The 22,615-nt window shown below is 41.1% G+C and overlaps 1 protein-coding gene across 24 annotated transcripts in view; it reads right to left on the minus strand.

Annotated features, from left to right (window-relative positions):
* Nucleotides 1-22,615, minus strand: part of LRRFIP1 (LRR binding FLII interacting protein 1) — a 193,045-nt gene that overhangs the window by 50,578 nt on the left and 119,852 nt on the right. For 8 of the 24 annotated variants that reach the window (XM_074189783.1, XM_074189784.1, XM_074189772.1 and 5 more), the window contains exons 4-9: nt 21,317-21,364; nt 18,867-18,911; nt 18,139-18,189; nt 10,339-10,377; nt 3,919-3,981; nt 951-1,013 (exon numbers count right to left, since the gene is read on the minus strand). The exons of 4 other annotated variants lie outside the window; for them this stretch is intronic. In XM_074189783.1, the coding sequence (XP_074045884.1) occupies nt 951-1,013; nt 3,919-3,981; nt 10,339-10,377; nt 18,139-18,189; nt 18,867-18,911; nt 21,317-21,364 (309 nt within the window). The remainder of the gene's footprint in view (nt 1-950; nt 1,014-3,918; nt 3,982-10,338; nt 10,378-18,138; nt 18,190-18,866; nt 18,912-21,316; nt 21,365-22,615) is intronic. 12 more of the 24 variants (XM_074189781.1, XM_074189780.1, XM_074189776.1 and 9 more) reach the window with 9 other exon arrangements.

The raw sequence follows: 22,615 nt of genomic DNA on the forward strand, positions 1-22,615 counted from the left end.
TGAAATTTTCTAGCAAAAAAAAAAATTACCTAATTAGCCTGGATTAAGGGATGAGGAGCAGCAGGGTGTGGTGGATGGCAAATTGGCCACAGAGCCTCAAACACTGGGCTGCCTCCGAGTGATAACACCTCTCTGTGCTCCTGGCACCCTTCTAAGCTTGCAAGTTGCAGAAAAGGTGCCAGCCTACCCTGGTGTTTGATGCTTTTTCTAACTCTAAAGAACAAACCAGTCTGCAGGGACTGACCACCAATACTGTTACGCAACTGATGACTGCCATGCATGGTGGCAGTTTTTCACTGATTACTAATTGTAATTGGAAGTAGACTGGAAACTGAAGCAATTGATTGAAAAATAAAGACATATTCATTTACCAAAGAGTGTGCATTCCCCTAGTCTAAGTCACACAGGCTAGTAAAAATTAGTGGACTCAGGACAGCTCGGTGGCACGGTGGGTAGAGCACCGGTCCTGGAGTCAAGAGGACCTGAGTTCAAATCCAGCCTCAGACACTTAATAATTACCTAGTTGTGTAGCCTTAGGCAAGTCACTTAATCCCACTGCCTTGTAAAAACAAAATAAACAAAAAAATTAGCAGATTCATTGCAGAAAAGGAATTCATTTGTTGGGGTTTTTTTTAGGCTTTTGCAAGGCACTGGGGTTAAGTGGCTTGCCCAGGACCACACAGCTAGGTAATTATTAAGTGTCTGAGGCTGGATTTGGACTCAGGTACTCCTGATTCCTGGGCCGGTGCTCTATCCACCGTGCCACCGAGCTGCCCTGAAAAGGAATTCATTTGAACCACCCCAGTCCCATCAATGGTTGCTACGGCTGGCAAATGAATCCAAACACAAATTAGTAAGGAAGATATTAGGGGGCTGAAATCACACAAGTCTCATGCTACAAAACCTGCAGCTTTTGGAGAGAGGATTTGAAATATTAAATGGAAACCAACCAACTTCTCCTCCCTGGATGACAACCTGGAGGGCACTTTGCTTTCCATGCTGGATCTGGAACTCTGAAGCATCAAAGAAAAAGAAAACTTATGAAATTGGAACACCTATAGTAAGAATTTGAAATTCGTTCTACCCACTATTTTATACACCCAGCTGCTTCTAGAAACAGAGCCTCTGAATCTCTTATCAAGAGAGATGAGATCTGGGGAGCATTTGCAAATTCCCAGGAACATTTCAGGTTTCCTATTCTTCTGCTCAAACTGACCCTTGATGGAGGCAAGGGGCTGAATTCACTTTAGAGAAGTCCTCCTGCTCCAGTCTCCCCCGTCCTCTTGGACTCTGGCATGGCTGAGCCTCGGACACTCTTCCTGGCCTTCTCCAGTCAATGCCTCTGACTCATGATTTGGCTCTGACACTCCTACCCACCCTCCTGCTAATTTCCTGCTTGGGAGTCTTTGGCTCAAACATTCATCTATTCAATCAGGTCTTGGCCCAGGCCAAGCCAGACAGGGCAGTGGATGATTCTGTAGCCATCTAAGGAAGGCAGATACCATCAAGGAGGAGGCCGGACTAGGAGAACTCTGGGGTTCCTTCCAGCTCCAGATCTGAGACCCAAGGACACTGGGGCCTGAAGCCTTTCCTGATTCTTCCCATTGCTTGCCCCAAGTCTGCCTAATATTCAAGATAATCTTTGTAAAGTATTTGACACACCTTCCCTCCCCCTTTCCTTGCTTGGTGTTTGTCTATTTGTGTATGTGTTGTCTCCCCAGACGGAAGGGCCCTGCCTTACACAAGCCTCTTCCTTGATTAATCAATTGGTGATTTGAGGCCCATCCATTTGCACAGTTTTTAATCCATTGAGTCCCACTCTCCAGTCATATAACAGTATGAGAGACTTTATTGTATGATTTGCTAAAATCGACAGCATTCCCTGCCAAGCATAGGGTCAGAGGACCCAGGTTTGGATTCTGCCTCTGTCACTTCCTCCCTTTGTGATTTCATGAAAGGCATTGAACTTCTCAGGTCTCAGTTTCCCCATCTGAAAGATGACAAGATTAGATTCAGTGGCTTCTAAGAACCCTTCCAGGATCTCCTGTTTGACCCTGAGCAATCTTCCCTTCCCTATCAAGTGAAGGGTGGACTACATGGACTCAGAGGCTTTGAATAGTAAAGGATTAAATGGGTAAAGCAGCCTCTGCTCAGGGTGAGGAAGCAGCCTGGCGGCTTAAGGATTTGGAGTCAGAGGGCCTGGGTTCATCCTGGATCTTCTGTTTATGACCTATATGACCCTGGACAAGGCTTAGCTGAGCCTCAGTTTCCTCATCTGTAAGAATGAATCTAGGGATTACATTTCTCCTGGGGTCTCTGCTGGTGGAAGGCATCTGAGGCCTGAGGCCAGTTGGCCCTCCAGACCAAAGCTCGTTCAACAACATCTAAAATCCTAACACTAAAGGAGGCGGAGGAGATGCCCACTCAGGACAAGCAACTCCCACCCAGGAAAGGCAGGAAAGTCCCCATTTTAGCTGGAGTGTGGTGTTCTAAGAAGAAGGAACTCAACCCAAGTAATAACTGGCAAAGGCTGGGGCGGGGGGAGCAGCATTTGAACCAAGGACTTCCAGACTTTTAATTCTGGTTTCAAATAAACAGAAGCTTTTTTTTCCCCACACAATTGATCAACTTTCAAAGGTTAACATTGCAGGGAGGTTCAGGCTCTAAATCTATGAACCTATAATCTCGTTCACTCATCTGTGTCTTTTGCTGACCCCTTTCCATGAGCTAGCTCCCCAACAGACTAAGGTCTCTTTCCTGATAAATGCGTGGCATTCTTTGGACCATTCTTTTTTTCAGTTTTTTTTTTCAAGGCAGTGGGGTTAAGTGACTTGCCCAAGATCACACAGCTAGGCAATTATTAAGTGTCTGAGGCTGAATTTGAACTCAGATCCTCCTGACTCCAGTGTCAGTGCTCTGTCCACTGCACCAGCTAGCTGCCCCAATGAAATGCATTCTTATTCCTCTTTTGACTTTTCTGCTTTTTGAAGTCTTCTTCATCATTTGTTCCTTCTCCATCACTGCCCTGCTTACCATGCCGCTAACCCATCTGCCCCTGCTCTTCTTGCTTCACTTCTTGGAAGAGATACACAGTCTGAACAAATGAGGTAAACCAAAAGTAGGCTTAGAGCTCAAAGGTGGCCATAAACGAGATTGTCAAACTAGAAGTTTCATAAATAAACCAAATATTTATGGGTTATGTGAATTAAAAACAGACCCAGTTCCAAACTAGCCAAGGGAGAGCTGGCTATCAGCTTCATAAATAAATTGAATATTTATTGGATAAAGCAAATTAAAAATAGAAAGCAGAGCTCTAAGTTAGCTATAGTAGAGTCTGCCAGGCAATGTGTTTGTTCATGAATATTGAGTAAAGTGAATTATAGAGACAACAGGCCTAAAAAATGAGACATAGCACAGCTGACTTGGCTATAAGTCTCGTGGAGGCAGTCAGGAGCACGTTCCACTTAAACCTTCTAGCCCCGATATAGCATTCTGGTCCCAACAGGGGTGCCACAAGAGTTTAGAGAATCAGTGTGAAACTGAGAGATGTGGAGAAATGTTAAAATGTGATAGGTAGGTATCCCCAAGGGCCTAGTATAGCATGGGTAGGTGCCTAATAAATGTTTGCTTGATTCATTGTTAAGAGGAAATAGATAGAGCTTTACCTATTCTTCAGTTTCAAAGGTGTTTCTAAAACCCAGGTCAGATGGATTTCTTAGGAGTGATTCAGATGGTAACTTTTCACTGTATTTCATCTGGACTGGCTATTTCCCAAACAGCGAAAGGGGAACAAATAACAGGGACTGGCAGATATGCTATATAGAAGCCATTGAGTCAAAGAGCCTAAATTCTACCAATATTTAAGTAAGCTTCTGTACAAGCCTTCCCAGGCAGTTACTGACAATGGAATCTACTGACCCTGCTAGATTTTCTATTCAGGGATGAGGATCCGTACAAGTCTCCATCGTAACCGTTCGTCTGCTGGGAAAGAGAAGAGATGAAAGGTTGCCAAATGGTGGAAAGACAGAGCTTCTAAATCACAAGGGAAGAGAGGGCCAGAGGCTCAACCCAGCAGAGAAGTGTGGCTGTTGGGAAGAACAATTTTAGAGCAAAACCTGGAAATCCATTTTCACTCACAAGTGAACACACAAATGCACACATGCACATATATACAAATATACAAGTAAACACACAAAAGCATGCATGTCCATCCAAACATAATGTTGTTCACTCCTATCTGACTCTCCATGACTCCATTTGGGATTTTTTTTTTTGGCAAAGATACTGGAATGTCTTGCTATTTCCCTCTGCAGCTCATTTTGACAGATGAGGAAACTGAGGCAAGGAGGGGGAAGTGACTTGCCCAAGGTCACAAGCAAGTGAGTATCACGTGTTTGAGACTGGATTCAAACTCCCATCTTCCTAACTGCAAGGTCAGTGCTCTATCCCCTGAGCCATTTAGCTGTAGAGATATACTTACTAGTGTGAGCCTCTGCATGGCCTCCCTGAAAAATGGCAAAAGCCTATTGTGAGGAGCAGCTAGGTGGCACAGTAAATAGAGCACTGGCCCTAGAGGCAGGAGTTCAAATCCAACCTCAGACATTTACTAATTACTTAGCTGTGTGACCTTGGGCGAGTCACTTGACCCATTGCCTTGCCAAAAAAAAAGCCTATTGTGAGCTGAAATACCTTGATTGACACATCTCTGTTTAAATCTGTATTGAATGACTTGATTGACATTAATGATATTATTATTCTATTGTTGTTTCTATCAAGGAAACTTGTATTTTTTTTTTATGTTTTTGCAAGGCAAATGGGGTTAAATGGCTTACCCAAGGCGACACAGCTAGGTAATTATTAAGTGTTTGAGACCAGATTTGAACCCAGGTACTCCTGACTCCAGGGTCGGTGCTTTATCCACTGCGCCACCTAGCCACCCCGAAACTTGTATATTTTTGACATATTTGTGACAGGCATCTTGGCAGAGTAGGCATAACCTTTATGTTACTGTTGTAGATCACTGAATCAAATGTTTGGTTTAGTTTTGAGGAGGGTGGTCCTCTAAAAACGATACAGTAGGATCTTATTCATACCACCTCCTTTATTCAATTGTGTGATGGTAGTTGGGGCACTGGAATTCCATTCTGTTATCCTTAGTTTGATTTTCTAAATGAGTTTATATTTATAATCAAGGTGTTTCCCCTAGTTTCCATCTCTCTCCACTTGGCAAATAATAAGTCAGGTGTTTGCTGGCCAAAAATGGTTTGTCAGCTCTTTTGGGCTCTCTTCTTGACAACTAATTAGCAATGACTAAACTTCCATATGAAAATACTTAAATCAGTGTCAATGTCCTTTCCTCTGTCCACATTTCATTACTCAGCATCAATACCCTCATTTGAGTAGGTCAGGTTGGAATTGTTTTAATTACATGTCACAGCCTCTTCATATTTTTATTCTTCTAACTTTCATTTTTCATTTTAGTCTTCATTCTGACAAGTCAATCTGACTCTACCCAATATTGGCCTAGCCCAGCTGTTTTTTCCTTTGCAATCCCTTCTGCGGAGGATGACTCCAGTAATGAGTCATTTCCTGTCTGCTTTGTCTTGTTCTGTGGAACTTGCCACTTTCTTTTCTCAAATGAAATATTCATGACTAAGAGGCCAGAGAATTCAGAGAATGTTCCTTTACAGGTCTTTGTCCTTCCTTTCCTTTCTCCTTCCACATTCATGATTCATTTTCCTCCCATCCATACCTATTTTTGACCTTGGAACTGAAGTCATCACTAACTTCATGTGGAGCATCTTAGATCACTTTCTTTATAGAGTTTCTCTTCCTTGTCACCCTCTGTAACTAATGCTGGTAATATCAGCCTCAAATTGTCATCTTTCTCCAACTCTTTATCATGAGCAATGTAAGGAGGTGAGCAAATTCCATGAAATCATGGCTTCTTGCTGCCTTCCTAAGCACAATAAAACCTAGACCACTAACTCCTTCCTATACCTCCCAGGAGAACCCGTGAGGTTCCATCCTTCTTTTTATAATAGAACTTTCTTCCATCTTCCGGCTTAGTTTATAACAAGAATATTAATATTTGTCTGAGTTGGTCAAACCAACCTCCTGTTGGTCATTGGACAATGAATTCACATTGAGAGGATTAGCAGCTGTTAGCATGGACAGATGTTCCATACACACTCTGGCTCCAGCACTACCAAAGTGAAGGAACCTACAAAGGATCAAAAAGTCATTTTGCATTTCTGTTTCATGAGCTGCCTTGACCCAAGGACATAAAACTCAGTAGCAGCCAATGATAATAGGTCCCTTTGTACTAAATTAGGCTCTTCCTAGGGCATTTAGGTGGTATGGTGGATAGAGAGGCAGACCTGGAGTCAGGAATACCCAAGTTCAAATTTGACTATGTGACCCAGGCAGGCCAATTAACATTGACTGCCTCAGTTTCCTCATCTGTAAAATGAGCTGCAGAAGGAAATGGAAAAATCACTCCAGTATCTCTGCCAAGAAAACCCCAAATGAGATCACAACGAGTTGGACACACTGAAATGATTGAATAACAACAAACAACAAGGCTGTGCTAACTAGTCAAAAGTCTGAACCCTACATAAAACCTACTTTGGCAGGGTAGAACTTGTTAGAGGTCACAGTGTGTTGCCCTAGCCTTCGAGGACCCATATCATAACCTCTACCTCAAAGAAGAACTGGGTGGATTTTAGCAGACAGTGTTGACAGATCACACCACCCTGTGGGTTATTGTAATGCATGCAGGGAGCTCCCAGCCCCAGATTTCAAGAGATTCTACGGTGGTGTTGTCTTCACTCCCTCCACATGGCTATCACTTCTCCGTATTTCAATTTTTCAAGCCCTATCCAATCCTGTGATTTTTAAACTGCTGCTCCACCACCAACTGAAGGAATAACCAATCAGGACTTGACTTGCTAGCCAATGCTCATTTCTCCAAGGGTGGCTCCACTCCTTTGGGAAGCTTAATGGTTATTTCTGTTCCCTGCTAGGTAATTGAAGGCAGAAGGAACTAGCAATCTTACTGCCAAATGAAGCACTGGTATCCTGAGGTTTAGTTCAGTATTTAACCAATCTGTGGAGTTTGTGTCCATGTTGGAAGTCACACTTCAGGCTAACCATTAGATAGTGCTTATTCCTCCCTACTGAGCTGGGATTTGCAAAGTTTGGAAACAAGATCAGATAGATCTTAAAGACCTTGGAAAAATTACTCTACCTTTGGGGGCCTTTACTGCCTCACCTGCATAATGAGAGCATATGTTTCAAAGTTCTCCTGGAGCTTTTAATCCAAGATAATTTATAAAGACGGAGGAAATGAGAGTAGAAACTGGCAAACGAAACTGTCCCAAGGGTCCATGAAAAGACCAGTACAAAGCCTTGCTCTCAGCCAACAGTCAATACTAATGAATAGATATTGACTGAAGGAATGGATGGGACAGGAGATCAATTCCCAAACCCAGAACTATTAGAACATCCTTCATGACAAACCCTACTTTATTCTTACATAAATTAAATTATTTTGAACCCATTTTCTCAGGCAGAGAGACTACATGATGGAAGCAGAGGTTCTGCCTTGGAGCCACAAAGACCTGGCTTCCTGTCCTATAGCTGAAATCCTGACTGCAGGAACCTGGGTTTCAACTCCTTCCCTCTGTGTCCCAGATAGCTTTCTAAGATCATCAGTTCCCAGAAGGCCTCCCACCTGCACTGGTAGGAGCTGCCCTGTTCCTACAAAATCACAGGCCCTGTTGTTTTCTCTTTCTAATGGAACAAAATAGGGACCCAGATGAAGAACTTTCAGGGCACAATTTAATGCCAAAAAAGCTTTTAAAATAGTTCCCAGGGGTGGCTAGGTGGTGCAGTGGATAAAGCGCCGGCCCTGGAGTCAGGAGTACTTGGGTTCAAATTCGGCCTCAAACACTTAATAATTACCTAGCTGTGTGGCCTTGGGCAAGCCACTTAACCCCATTTGCCTTGCAAAAACCTAAAAAAATAGTCTTCAAAATAAAAGTTAAATCTACTGGCAACTGGCAGATGCTGTTACAATGATTCTTCACTTTCATCTCCGCTCTGAGATTATCTGATGCTGAAATACATCCCTACCATTTGTACATTCCAGATCTCAACCATCCTCCCTTGTTATCTCTTCAAGAAAGAAAACAGTTTCAGGGAAAAGTGACTATTACAGGCAGAAGCCAAAAGAAATCCAACTTAAGGTCCTCCCACCCTCTCTTCCAATTCCCACCCAAAAGAATTCCCCACAAGATGAAGCCTACTGGCTCACTCCTTCCTTCTAGTTTTGGAGCCGCCAGTTTACTAAAGTGTCCTGCAGAATGAAGAGGGCAAGATAAAAGTCAGCAAGACCAAAACTTCAGTTTCCCTTATCTCTTCTCTCCCTGCCTAGGAAGTTCCATTGGATGGGTTCATTCTTCCAGGCTAATGGGGTTTTTAAGTAGTTGGGATAGGAAACCACAGTGTCAGGACATCTGGAGATTAAAGAGAATCAATGATTCTCTGAAGTGAATTTAACAAATGAGGAAAAGCCCTTTTAATTCTAAGGAAGGAAGAAGGTTCCCAGTCTACCCTTTCCTTTGTCCTGTGTACTGCTGATTTTTTTTTAATGGGATGGCTTATTTAGGTGATTGGAATGTTAATAGTGAGAAATGATGATGGCACTGGAAGGGTTAATTATTACTTGCTAGAGAGACAAAAGGACTGGCAATACATATATACATGTATATATATATACATATATATGTATATATATGTATATATATATATATATATATATATATGAAGAAGCTTGGATTGTAAGAGCAGGGATTCCCCTTATGACTTTAAAGCCTATAATTCTCCTCCTCTATAATTGCATATAGTACAAAGAGAATACCTAGAAGTGAAATGATTCCAGAAAGTCATTGCCACACAAAGGAGGTCTTTGCCAGCTTCTCGCCTCTGCTGCCCCCTTAGGACTTCTAGACCTTTTCATGTATTCTATAGTTATCGTCTCCCCTCCAGTATAGTGGGAGTTCTGACAGAGCAGGGACTGTCATGCTTTTTCAAATTCTTAGCACCCTAGTAAGAATACATTTTTTTTTTATTCATTCATCCAGTCATTTGTTCATTAAGGGAAGGTACTTGCACAAGATTATTCAATTTGTTGAAGCTATTGTGACCAGATCAACAAAGAAACATTCCTCCAGAGTCATGTATATCTGCCAGGGCAAGAAAATAGCTTGGTTATAAAGACCTCTTTAAAAAATTGCCATTTCATTATAATGAGATTTCAACACGTATACATGAAAATCAAGTGAAACCAGTTTTAAATCCATAAACATCATAATGGAACAAGCAACAGAGAAATGCATTCACAAACCATGGTTTTATTAAAAGAAAAAGAATTGAGGCGTGAGAAAGATTGCAGTATTGTAAATAGAATAACCCTGGGGTTAGCATCTCAAAGAGCACAATGAACACAGCCCACCATGCACAGCTTTTAAAGTGTTCAACTTCCAGCAGTCATGTCCATGTTAATCATTAACTTTTGATTTGATTAATAATGTTAGTGATGGACTAAAATGGGATCAGAAGGTGTATGGCAGAAAATGAAGGGAGTCCCTGTCCATTCGAATTTTGATAGAGGAGAAGAAAAAACAGCCCCTCAACACAACATTCCAATTCTATCTGGAGCAATTACCAGCCCAATATACTCTGGTGCCATTGAGTATATGATTTTGCCATCCATCTTTGAGACACATGTTAAATCAAACTCTCCTATAGGGGCTGCTAGGTGGCACAGTGGATAGAGCACCAGTCCTGGAGACAGAAGTACCTGAGTTCAAACCCGGTCTCAGACACTTAATAATTACCTAATTGTGTGACCTTGGGCAAGTCATTTAACCCCATTGCCTTGCAAAAAGCAAAAAAAAAAGTAAAAAAAAATTCTCTCCAATGAAATCTGATGGGGATTCTGAGACTTAATCCTAAAAGTGGGAAGAACCCCAGCTCTGGAGTCAGAGGGTATGGGTTCAGATCTCACTCCTATCACTCACCATAGTCCTTCTACTCCTGGGCCTTAATTTCCTTATTTGTAAATAATGAAGAGGGCTGTACTAGCTGGCCTCTGAGGTCCTGAGTACTCTACGTCTAGGATCATCTGGCTCAGATCTGCTGTTTCCCTAAATAACCTTGAAACTTTCAGTTTTGAACGCTGGCCATGAAAGACGTCAATTGAAGGAGGTGTTAGTCACATGACTCACAAGTGGGTTATAAGTAACACATAGTGATGCTCATTCTGAGTCTCACCACAGGGTAGGCACCGGCATAGTCCAGATCCGCCTGGGACTGTTAGGGAGCATCAGGAGAGATAATAAGACGGGTCAGAAGGGGAGCAAGGCCCCCAGGCAGTGGACAAATAAGAACAATAAAATACCCCTCTTCCCCCCCCCCCCCACCTTCTGGCCTGGTAAGCATATTAATCCAAGGAGAAAAACAGAAAAGGTGAATGTGTCAACAGAAGATAAAAGAGTATTGAGTTTCCATGTACCATTCCCCACAATTTCCCAGCAATGGACATGCTATAGCTTTGAAAACTTTCACTCTCCCTAACAGGAAAGAGATTCTATAGACAATTATGTGGCCTCTCTCTGGAGTTCAGTTTTCTTCTCTGTAAAAATGGGTGCGTTGAACTAAATGGACTCTGGGGTCCCTTTTGTCTCTAAATCTAGGAAGAATCAAATTTCTAGGACCAACACTTACTTAAAAAAAAGAAAGCTACTAATGTAAATCACTCTCGAACTAACTATTAAGAAAAAGTACATCATTTAAAAAAATAACGAAATGGAAAACTTTCTATAGAAAGTGTTGAAGAATTAGGTTTTTCTATGAGGCAATCAATTATATAAAGTCATCTTGGGACAAGTGAATTCTCTTCCAGTACCTCAGTTTCCTCATGTGTAAAACGAAGGGGTCAGACTAGATGATACTTTAAGATCTCACTTAACTCTAAATTTATGAATGAATGTATGTATGCCTTTAGATACTCCCTTGGACCTCGGTTTCTACATGTAAAAGTAAGATGGTTGGACTGGGTGGTTTCTGGGTTCCTTTTCAGCTTTAGATCTGGGATCCTGGGTGTGAACTTAGGCAAGTCACTTAAATCTCTTTGGGCCTCAGTTTCCTTATTCATAAAAATGAAGAGGTAAACCACCTATGGCTTCCAAGTTTCTTTGTAGTTTTAGATTTATGACAACATCAAATAACAGAAAAATTGGATTTCCCTAATTTTTTAAGCCTCATTAATATTATTGACCAGTTACTGGTTGGCCCTTAATCTTGGCCAAGTCAGTAAGCATACAATATGCTCCTGTCCTGTTTCTCAGAATCTTAAGACCCTGAATTTCACAGGATCCAGCCAATCCCTAGGTCAGACCCTCCCCACCCCAACTCTTTGCTGTCTCTGACAAGTGTGTTGTCCATCCTGGTGACTGACCACCAAAGAAGGAAAAAGGTGAGAGAGAAGCATCAAGAGATAGTGAAGTTTTGGTCAGAAATGACGGGAGACCAAATCTGTCCAAAGACAATGATGGGAAAACACATAGTCGTTACATAGTGGAGATGGGGAAGAAGAGAAGAATCAAAGAATGCTTGCCTGAATGAATAGATAGATGATAGATGAATGAGAAAGCATTTATTAATCACTTACCAAAGCACTATGCTAAGTGCTGGAGATAAAAATTGAAAAGTAAGACAATTGTTGCTCTTGGGAAGCTTCCATTCTAATGGGGAGACAACACATAGAGGAGGACTTCAGTTCTAAGGCAATGGAGAAGTGGGAAGAACCACAGCTCTGGAGTCAGAGGGTATGGTTTAGGATACAGTAGCAGGGTAGATGGAAAGGTCCCATGGTCCTAATCAGAGCAGATGGAAACCTATCTTCTTTAGCATCAATTCCACTGATAAAATCCTATCAGTTTTGATGGTGAACCATTTAATGGGAAGAGTGTCAAAGACTTTGGTGGGGAAAGCTTTCTTTTCTGAAGATCTACAGCTGCTGAGGAGGCAGAGGTCAGAGGACCTGTGGCAGCAAACACCATCTCCACAAAGGCAAGACTAGAGTTCTTTCTCTGGGCGGATGGGGCCAAGACAAAGAGTAAAAAAAATGCCTGTTCAATTCTAATTTTGATTCTATATTTTCTGCCAAGGTGAGTGATCTTTGGACCAGAAAATGGCTAACAGGAAATGGAGAAGAGGAGAGAGATAGTAAGAGGTCACCTGGCTGTTCCCGATGAGGTCAGTTCTCTAAGCCCAGATGAACTACCACATCCTAGAACATGTGAAGGAAATGGCTAATGTTTCCTGAGTCATTGTTGGTGATGGTGGAAGGATCATGGAGGATGGGAGAGGGCCCAAAGAGGTGGAGGGCAAATGGAGCTCACAAGCTAGAAGTGAGGGATCTTGACTGGGATTCCAGGAAAATGTCAGTGTTCCAATGAAAGAGATGGTTATGGAATGTCCCCCAAAGGACAGTGATGACTAAAAATGAACCAGAACGATTTCATGAAAAATCTATTCATGTTAGACTAAACTCAATAGCCTTTTGGTAATGATTAGCTCAGCTAATGAAGCTCATGCTGTCGATTCCATTGTTCCAGAGATACATTTGATCCACTTCATACTCTGCTAGAGGAAAAGATGGGGGCTCCAGGGTGTTACTATTACACCAAAGTATAGTCAGCCAGGAAGGTGCTGTCTAAGGAGGGAGATATGCTGGAAGCTGCTCTTTTCTCCATTTTTCTCCATCACTTGGATAAAGGGATGGATGGGAGACATGGTTAACTGGCAGAAAGCACAAATGATTAACTGGCACAATGGATGAGAAAGAGTCCAGCTTCAATAAGTTGTAAAGGCAAGAAAGCCAGGTCTAATTCAAGAAGGTAAAATCCAATAGAGTTAAATGAAAAGTCATCCAGAAGACCAGAAATTCACATCACAAATGTGAGATACTGCTCCAGAGAGAAGCTCATATCGAAAAGACTGGTTTTTAGTGGATGGCAACTTTGATGAGACAGAGATGACATGGCAGCTTGGACTACACAGACCAGACACCAAGTTTTCATTGCCTTGTATGTGAGAGACACTGTGCTAAGAACTAGAATTAGCATTAAAAAGGCATTAGAAGAGAATAAATTTTAGTTTTATATAGACTTCATATGGACCAAAGTGAGCAGGTCATAACTCATTGACTACAGTATTAATTTACCAGACAATATGCCAAAAGTACACATTTTAAAAAGTTGCTAGGGTTCGGTGATGGAGGGAATTTCTACACTGGAAGTTCCCTTCGGGGGTAAAATTGTAAGTTCATGACTTACCCCTATTCCACTCCCCAAGTTTAGGTATAGGGAAATAAGGGTCCTCTATACTCTATCTTGCTCCCACAGCATCTGCTAAATGTTGTCCAATTCGGCATGCCGCCATCTTAAGGGCAACAGAAAACTGTAGAGTGCCACAGGAGGACAACCAAAATAGGGGAGGACCTTGACATCATGTAATTTGAGGACCGGCTAAAGGAACTAGAATGTTTAGCCCAGGGAAGGACCGCCTGGAGGGGGGGTGGTTGTGGTTACGGTTTCTAGGTTTCTCTCTTTGGAAGAGGGGTCAGCTTTAATTTTTCTTGGTCTTAGAGGTCTTAGAGGGCAGAACTAGGAGAAGTGGAGGCAGTGGAGGGAAGTACAGTGCAATGATAGTGGGAAGGGAGATAGGAGAACAGCAGAAATACAGATTTAGGCCCCAAATCAGGAAAAGTCTCAGTAACTGGAGCTGTCCAAAAGTGGATTGGGATAACTTTGGAAGTAGTGGGTTCGCTGTCACTCAAAAGCAATGGTTTTTCTACTCTCAGATATTCTGTAGAGGGGATTCCTGTTCAGGTAAGGTCCTTGGAAGTCCTTCATAAATCTGAGAATTTGTGATTCTGGGTAGTGCTTAATGCAGGTTTCTTGATATCTAAGTAAAGGAATAAATCCCCCCCCCTTTTTGGGGGGAGAGGCAGTGGGGTTACGTGACTTGCCCAAAGTCATACAGCTAGAAAGTATAAAGTTGGATTTGAACTCAGGTCCTCCTGACTCTGGGTCTCTGATGCTCTATCCATTTCATCACCTAGCTGCCCCCATCTGATTCCTTTCTTAAGCACAGTCCCATGAAAGGGACTCCCCACTAAGGACAACAGACCCTGGGAGTTTGTTTTAATAAGCTTTACTCTAGGAATGTGGCTCAGCATTGGGCAAGCCCTGTGCTCCACACAAAAGCCTTTCCCTAGAGGGGCATGGCTGAGGAGAGTGGCATCCTAAGGCAGGCTCCTTCAGTAAATGATAGGACATTATGGCAATGACCTCAAAGACTTCGATTTAAAGAGATTTCCCATGCCCTTGAGTTATGTTATCATTCATCAGAGACTGAATGAACTTCATTTTGAACAAAGGCAGTTGCCCAGAAAAAAGCCAAGAGCTAAACCTAATATGAGGGTGGTTTCTCCAAAAGGTTGTAGGATATCTATCATCCTGAGATATCTCCAAAACCCCAGAGGAGCCAAGACCTAAAGTTGGAAGAAGGGACCAAGATGGATCATTGAATCCAACCTCTTCATATCATGGATGAAGAAAAAGAAAGGTCAGATTTCCTAGGCTTTCAGTGTGACAGCAGTAAATTAAGTTAGGCTATGCTCAACTAAATTCGCTTCCAATATTTAAACATTTGTCTTAAATCCATTCAAAATTTTTTTTAACAATTTATTCCTAACATCTCTATTTATTTCTTTTTCTTTTCTGCAAGGGTCAAGTGGCTTGCCCAAGGCCACACAGCTACATAATTATTAAGTGTCTGAAGTCGGATTTGAACTCGGATCCTTCTGACACCGGGACTGGTGCTCCATCCACTGTGCCACCTAGCTGCCCATATTAATTACTTAGCAACAAAGAGTTAAACTCACTAAGAGGTTAATGGAGCAGCTGTCTGGACATTTAGGTGGGTAGCTTGTGACTTTTCTAAAAGAGTGAAGTGGCTAAGTGATCCCAGGTTATTCTGTTGAATTGCATGTGTCCTCAGTCTGTTCTGGGAAGGAAATCCAGTACTCACTCATTAGCCAATTGAACCATCACTGCCAGAGGATCACAGATTCATAGACACAGAAGGTACCTTAAAACCCAACATGCCGGGGCAGCTAGGTGGCGCAGTGAATAGAGCACCAGCCCCGGAGTCAGGAGGACCTGAGTTCAAATCTGATCTCAGACACATAATAATTGCCTAGTTGTGAGACCTTGGGCAACTCGATGAACCCCACTGCCTTGTAAAAACCAAAATAACAAAAAACAAACAACAAAAAGCCAACATGCTCAATTTGCTCATTTTACAGATGAGGAAACTGAGGAACCAAGAGGTTAAATGACTCTGCCAGGGTCCTACAATTAGTCACTAAACATTTATTGTACCTCCTATGTGCCAGACACTTTGCTAAGCACTGCAAGTATATAAGGCAGGATTCAAGATCAGCTCTTCCCGAGTCCCCAGAACAAGACCTGCTTTGCCACCTGGCTTCATTATAAAAGATAGGGGCAAGATTTCACTATTTATTACCCAAAATATGAACTGAAAATCAGATTTCATTAGAAATAATATTCACTGATTCCCATCAAGAATTCCCTAATTGGGGCAGCTAGGTGGCGCAGTGGATAAAGCACCGGTCCTGGAGTCAGGAGTACCTGGGTTCAAATCCGGTCTCAGACACTTAATAATTACCTAGCTGTGTGGCCTTGGGCAAGCTACTTAACCCCATTTGCCTTTCAAAAAACCTAAAAAACAAAGCAAAAAAAAAAAAGAATTCCCTAATTACATTCTTAAAAAATCTCAAAGTCTAAATGAATATAGAATTTATTATAATTCCTGCAAAGCACACTATTAAAAAAAGTCAATTTTGTATTTCCCAGCTGTGTATGAACAGATTTAGCAAAAACAACTTCTCATTTTGGGAAGGGATGTTACAAGAAGTGAACCAATCCTGATACCTCACCCTCACCAACAAAGATGGCCACCATCTGTCCATACCCATAGGGTACTTGAAACAACCAAGAGAGATGTTACCAAGTTGACTTTTTAGTGCTACAAAGAATATTGACAGATTTCAATCTAAGTAGAGGAGCTTTCATTGTAAAAAATGTGATTTAACTAATGAAGAAAATAAGATTTAATCTAATTCACTAATATAGTGACATGGGTTTCTAAGTGCTAATCTTTGTTATTACAGATGAGAGGTGACCTTGCCTCAGAAAAAGAAATATACTAGTGGACATCCACAGATCAGTGTGCTGACTTAAGAGAAAATAAAAACATCTCAGTTTCTCCACTTCAATTCCTAAAATGTATTTGATTCGATCACTGAAATTTAGGAAGGTTTATGAAAACATTATCTCAGGAAGAAAATAATCAATTTAAGTTTTATAGGCTAAATAATTAACCACCCACATTCATTAAGAAATTACTTCATACTTCATTAGCTATGATAGATTTTTTAGCCAAAATGGATTACTGCTTGGTTCCCATCACACAGTAGATCCAACTGTTCCCCATTTCAATTTAGAAAATAAATCTAGAAGTTATAACAGAAAGAACATACTCTATTTGGAGGCAGGGACCAGGGGTCAACTTCCCCTCTGCTCCTTACAACTGAGGGGGCCTGGGAGAAGTATCTTTCCTTATCTAGTAGGACTGAATCTACCAATTGCTTACTGGGATTCACCTCTATAACAAGAACTGATTAAAGCACCCACTCTACAAAGGTAGGCATGCTGAAGCAGAACGGCTCCTGTCCTCTAGAAACTTACACTCTGGTGAAGCTCTCTATCCAAATGCGTAAGTATTCAAGACGGGCTCTAGCCACAAGGCTAGTTATCGCAGCTGGCAGGTTCAAATGCTTCTGCAGGCTCTCTGGACAAATTAGGAAAGCATCTGGCATGGTTCATGCTTCAAACCATAATTCTAGGTTGGACTTATTTTCTTAAGTTGGCAAATCTAAGCTGCAGTTTCCAAGTAAAGGACATTTGAAAGTATTTGGTGCTATTGGTAACCTCTCCAGGGCAACAAGAGAAACAGAAGGGAAAGAGATCAAGTGGTAACTACAAAAACAAGAACTCCTGGTGCCTAATCATGAGGATGGTCTACTTTAATCTGTTTTTCAATTTGCATTTTTTTTTATTATTGGTAATTTTTAGCATTTTATTTGTACAGCTACTGATTAAGATTTTTTTTTTTTTAGAATTTATCTACTGGGGAATGGTTCTTGGTCTTACATATTTGTATCAATTCTCTTTACAGTTGGGAATGAAAATGTATGTTTATGTATGGATAGGTGGGCATATCCCCCCCCCCATCAGAAACCTTAATACAAATAAAATAAATCCAGCTAAGGTAAGAGGAAAGCCCTGAGTGAAGGAAAAAAAATCAATGCATCAAAAATCACTGATAAAAACTCAAGCTATATACCTAAAAAAATTATATATATATATATGTATACATATACATATATATATATATGCGCACACTCATATGCAACCTATTATATAGACCACTTCACTTGCATTAGGAAAGGAATATATAAATATTTAAGATGAACAGTCAGTGGTGGGATGAACCAGATTTGCACCAGATCAGTAGAACAAATCCTGAATTTTATGTTGAGTTTGATGAACCAGTTGAGAATTTATTTGAATCCACCACTGCTAAAGTGATATTTGATGGAAATATTTTTTTCTACTCAGTGAATTTTTTCCTATTCTTCTTATCCTAGCTGAATTTATTTGGTTTGTGAAAAAACCTTTTCAATTGTAAGAGGTTCTCTGGCAAGGCTATTCATCACAAAGAAGTGGATATGACCATATCACCTGCTGGGACATATACATAGCTTGAACATGAAAGATTTTTATCACGTGATTTGAGTTTAACTCTGGGGTTGGATTAGGAAACCTAGGGGTAAAGACTCCTGGTCTTCTTGTGAGAAAATAGAAAGCTTCTGCAAGGTGTAAATAAGCGTGCACACTAAATAATTTGGTTACTAACCCTCAGGCTTCCGCGACTACCCACTGACATGCGCTCATCTTCATCAGACGCCTATTGGAAAAGAAAGGATGAAAAAAACCACATGAAATGGTAGAAATAACACAAGTGATGACATCAATGTCAACAATCTCAATGGGAAACAAAACAGACCCAGCAGTTGGATCTATAATACCATGACAGAATCAGATTTGAGCTTATGATTAAATGGGTAAAATTCATGAACCAGGTGAAAAACAGATCACAGTGAGAACCAGTATCTTAATTCTCAAGGAGCAAAGCAGATGGATCCCAAACAATCCATTAGATCTTCTCACTGCCTGGGAACATGCCTGTTCACATCGGATTCTGCCAGGATCTAGTATGCTCTTAAAATAAAATTATTTCACAGTATGTGGTACCTTATAAAAAAGCACATATTCAATATATCATAAAACAACTTTTTTTTATTTGGCAAAGGAAAAAAATGGGGAAACACACCCAGGCTGCCACCCATGCCTTGTTAATAACCAGCATTTCCAAAGGTTTCTAAAAAACTCCAGGTAAAACATGCCCAGCAACTTTCTCAGTATCTGTCTAAGTCCCAGCCCACACTTAACCACAGGACCAGTCACTTCCTTCCAAGAGGACCATGGAAGTAAATGTTTACTCTAGTAACCACAAGCACAAAGAAGGCATCAGTTCTTGGTGAAGACCTAGGGAAAGAACAAAGACTGTATGTACGTACTAACCGATGGATTTCTTCGGAATCTATGAGAGTATCGCTCGCTCTCTTCCTAACGAGGCAACAGAGGAAGAAAGAACAGTGAAAGGTTGAAAGCAGAAATGTCAAAAATGGGTTGGGGAGAAAAGAAACCTTGATATTCTAAGGAAGAGTATTAATGATTAACTTCCCTAAGAGAAATCTATAATCTGCTTCCTGTACTTCATTTTTTTCTTTGGTGTATTTTTTTTTGGCAACATAATATTTCAGCAATAAATGAGATCAAATTACAATTTTCTGGCTTGCCTTCCTTCCTTCTTTCCTCCCTCTCTTTCTACATTTAAAAGATTGTGCCACAAGCCTTTATTTAGTTGAACTACAAGAGAAGACCCCTGAAGGGGATTGTGGGGGCAGTAAAAGCTGGCAGAGGCATCCTCCCTTGGATGGACCAAGGATGAAAGGGAAGGGGCAGAACCTGAGTGGGTGGGTGGGTTGGGGCACACTATACTCCAGAGGAAATCACCTCCCAGACAGGGGACGAGTGCACCTGGATCCTGAAATTAACTTGCTTGGAACCATTCATTCCTAACAATATTCCCTACACTTTACTTATGAATAACAGAGATGCCCACATTTCCCCTGGAGATTGCTGACAAGGGTCCAAATGGTTTTTTCCTTCCCACCAACAGAAGCAAGTTGCTTTTTTTGTATACCAGGAACTGCCCTGCTGTCTTTGACACAAAGGGCTCTCATGAGTTTATGAAAAAAAAAATCTAGTCTTTCAAAAACCTTTGCATAGCACCCAGCATGATGAAGGGCTGCCCGATTCTCCCAAAGGCCACTTTTCAGGCCTATGGATTCATTATTGCAATTTTTATAGAGTCTGTTTGAGAGTGGGCTCTGTTCACCTAGAAGTAATCACAAGGGAATGGGAAAGCTTAGACTGGGTAACCTCTATATGATATACTTCTGGCAATAACAGAAGCTGGGCCTATAATTACACTGGCATAAGAAACTTTGACCAAATCAGGTCAGCATTTTACTTCAATTTATAGTCTCAGGGAGTTGGAGGCAGGGGGAAAGGGGGCAGAGAATCAACACAGTTTCTACAGCAGGCAGAACTTGACCCCTGACTTCAAGGAGGGCTCTCTATCCACTACTTCCCATTACTCCTCACCAATGATTGGACTTCAAAGAATCCACACAAAAACTACACTAATACCTTCCCCTCTAGGGTGTCAAATTTACAGCCTAAACTCCAATTAAACCAGATTAAAATATAATTGGAAAAAATTCAAAAAAATTACCAAAACCCCCCAAAACATTTAAATATAATTGGAAAATGTTCCAACAAAACAAAAAAAAATTAGATGTGTATTTGTAGTTTTCTAAGGTTTCTAATTACATTTCATACCACTAAAGAAGGCCCTTATGTTCCTGTGGAAGATACAGAAAATCATTTGATTCTTTTTGCTTGGGACAAGAATTTTGGCAAACTGGCATTTCCTTATACATACTCCTTCACATAAACATCAAATCTTAGATTCCATATCCTTTACTACAGGTCATGAAGTCATTTTATGTCAACCAGGTGAGTCAGTTGAATAAATGAGACCTTAATTAGCACATGAGCTCATCTGGTGGGGAGGGGAAAGGGGGAGGAACGTGGACTTGACTCCATTGGTTAGACTATAACCCAATTAGTTTTACAGATCTGATCTTTATTTTATTTTAAGAATCATTTCTCAAGTTAAAATTACTGTTAAAACTAGACAGCAGAGGGCCACCCTCACCTGCAGTACTCAGAGATAATTAAATGTCTCATCCCTTCTCCCTCAATCTCAGTACAACTTTGGCTCCTTTTAAAAGTACTCCCAATCTAGATTCTTCTTGAGTTGAACTCACCTCGAAGCTATTCTCTTGTCCTCACTTCCTATAGACTAAGACTTCTGCTGAGCCTGGTTCACCTATAGATATAGGGGAGGGGGGATCTTTGGGCCAAGCATTTAGTGGGATCTTTGCTAAATCTCCCTTTAGTGAGAAGATTAGGACTTGGCTTGACACAAGTCTGTTTCCAGTCACTGCTAGAAAGTTTTATGCAGGCTTAGACTACAAAACTCTATGAGGGGTTTAGAAAGGACCCTGGGGATTGACAATTATGGCTCCCTATCATCCCCCCAGTGAAATGATGGGTTATTTTCATTCTAATAACTCACATAAATGAATAATGAATTGCCTCTACTTTCTTTTAAATGTCACAAAGGTTCCATTTTTGCTTTATAATGGGGTTTAATGATTCTATCAAAAAAAAATCCAGTTTTCAGAATATATGATTACTCAAGGATGCCACAATGCTACTAAGAAATCCATCAATCTTTAAACCCAACTCAATGATGGGAAGACCCTCAGAATCAAAGGCAGAAGAATTCATTGAGAAACCATTTTGGATTTTTAAAACCTGTTATTCAAAAAGCGTACCATCCATTGCTCGATGTCACCCCATTTTGTATCCAGCCCATAATATTTCTATAGATAAAAAGGAAAGAAAATTAGGTAAGGAAACATCAGTGCTCTAGGGTCCCACCATGCAATTCCAGAGGACTATCTCCCCCATCCCGCAGAGCCCAAGAGGAGGAAATCACAACAAAATCAGCCAGCATGCTACTACCACTAGCAAACATCATGGCAGGGTTGGGGAGGGGAGAGATCCAGCTGCCAAAGGAAGTGCTCTATGGGAGTTCTTTGTCAGAGAGGCTCATGAGCAAAAGGGTCTCCCCTCTTCTTTCTTCCCCTATCCTTTTTATGCCAAAAATATGGAAAGGGAATAAGGATCCTCTCCAAAAGTACTATGACTAGCCATAATACCAAGCAAACATACTTATCAAGAGAAGCATAAGCCAAGAAATCCTAATGCATTTGAGGGAACATCATCAGAATAGGGCAAGAAGAGGCTAACCAGGACTGGACTGACTTCCTGGTTGGAGGTACACCATAATCCAGTGTCAGACCTAGGAGGGATCTGGCCTTGATATTTTTATTAAAGGCCAAGAAGAGCTAGCTTCTTTTTCTATAGTAGGGGTTCTGAATCTGGGGTCCATTCTCTAGAGATTTCAAGAAATCTATAAACTTGCATGGGGGAGAAATAACACCTTTATTTCCTTTGTGATTCTAAATATTTTATTTTATACATTTAAAAACCTGACCCTGAGAAGGGACCCATGGGCTTCCTTATACTGCTCAAAGAATCCCTACAGATCTCAAAAGGTGGAGTCTCAACTTTAGGGCCATCATTTGAGAGAGGAGAAAAAAGGTGGAGGCTCCCAAGGTGGAATCTGGAGTGAGCCTTCTCTATTCTTTATTGACCGTGAATTAATGGAAGGCATGAGGTAAGGGGATGAAAACCCCAGGATAGGTAGAAGGAAGAGCCTTGGTTGTAGTCCTAGGTTATTTTCCCCTTTCATCAGACAAGCAGAATCAAGAATTCAGTAAAAAAAGTTATACTCATGTCATTTGATAATGGTGTAAGTTGGACCAAGTAACATCAACGATCTTTTAAGAAAGGATGGCTTTGGAGCAGCTAGATGGTGCAGTGGAGGACCTGGGATCAAATCCAGCCTGAGACACTTAATAATTACCTAGTTGTGTGACTTTGGGCAAGTCACTTATCCTTGTAACAAAGAAAAAAAGAAAAAAAGAAAAGAAATGATGGCTTCTAAACTGTGCATTCCCTTTGAATCACTTAAAAACTCTCGAGGCCTCAGTTTCCTCTATCTGTAA

This window comes from Macrotis lagotis, chromosome 5 (genome assembly GCF_037893015.1).
Source record: "Macrotis lagotis isolate mMagLag1 chromosome 5, bilby.v1.9.chrom.fasta, whole genome shotgun sequence".
NCBI lineage: Eukaryota > Metazoa > Chordata > Mammalia > Peramelemorphia > Peramelidae > Macrotis > Macrotis lagotis.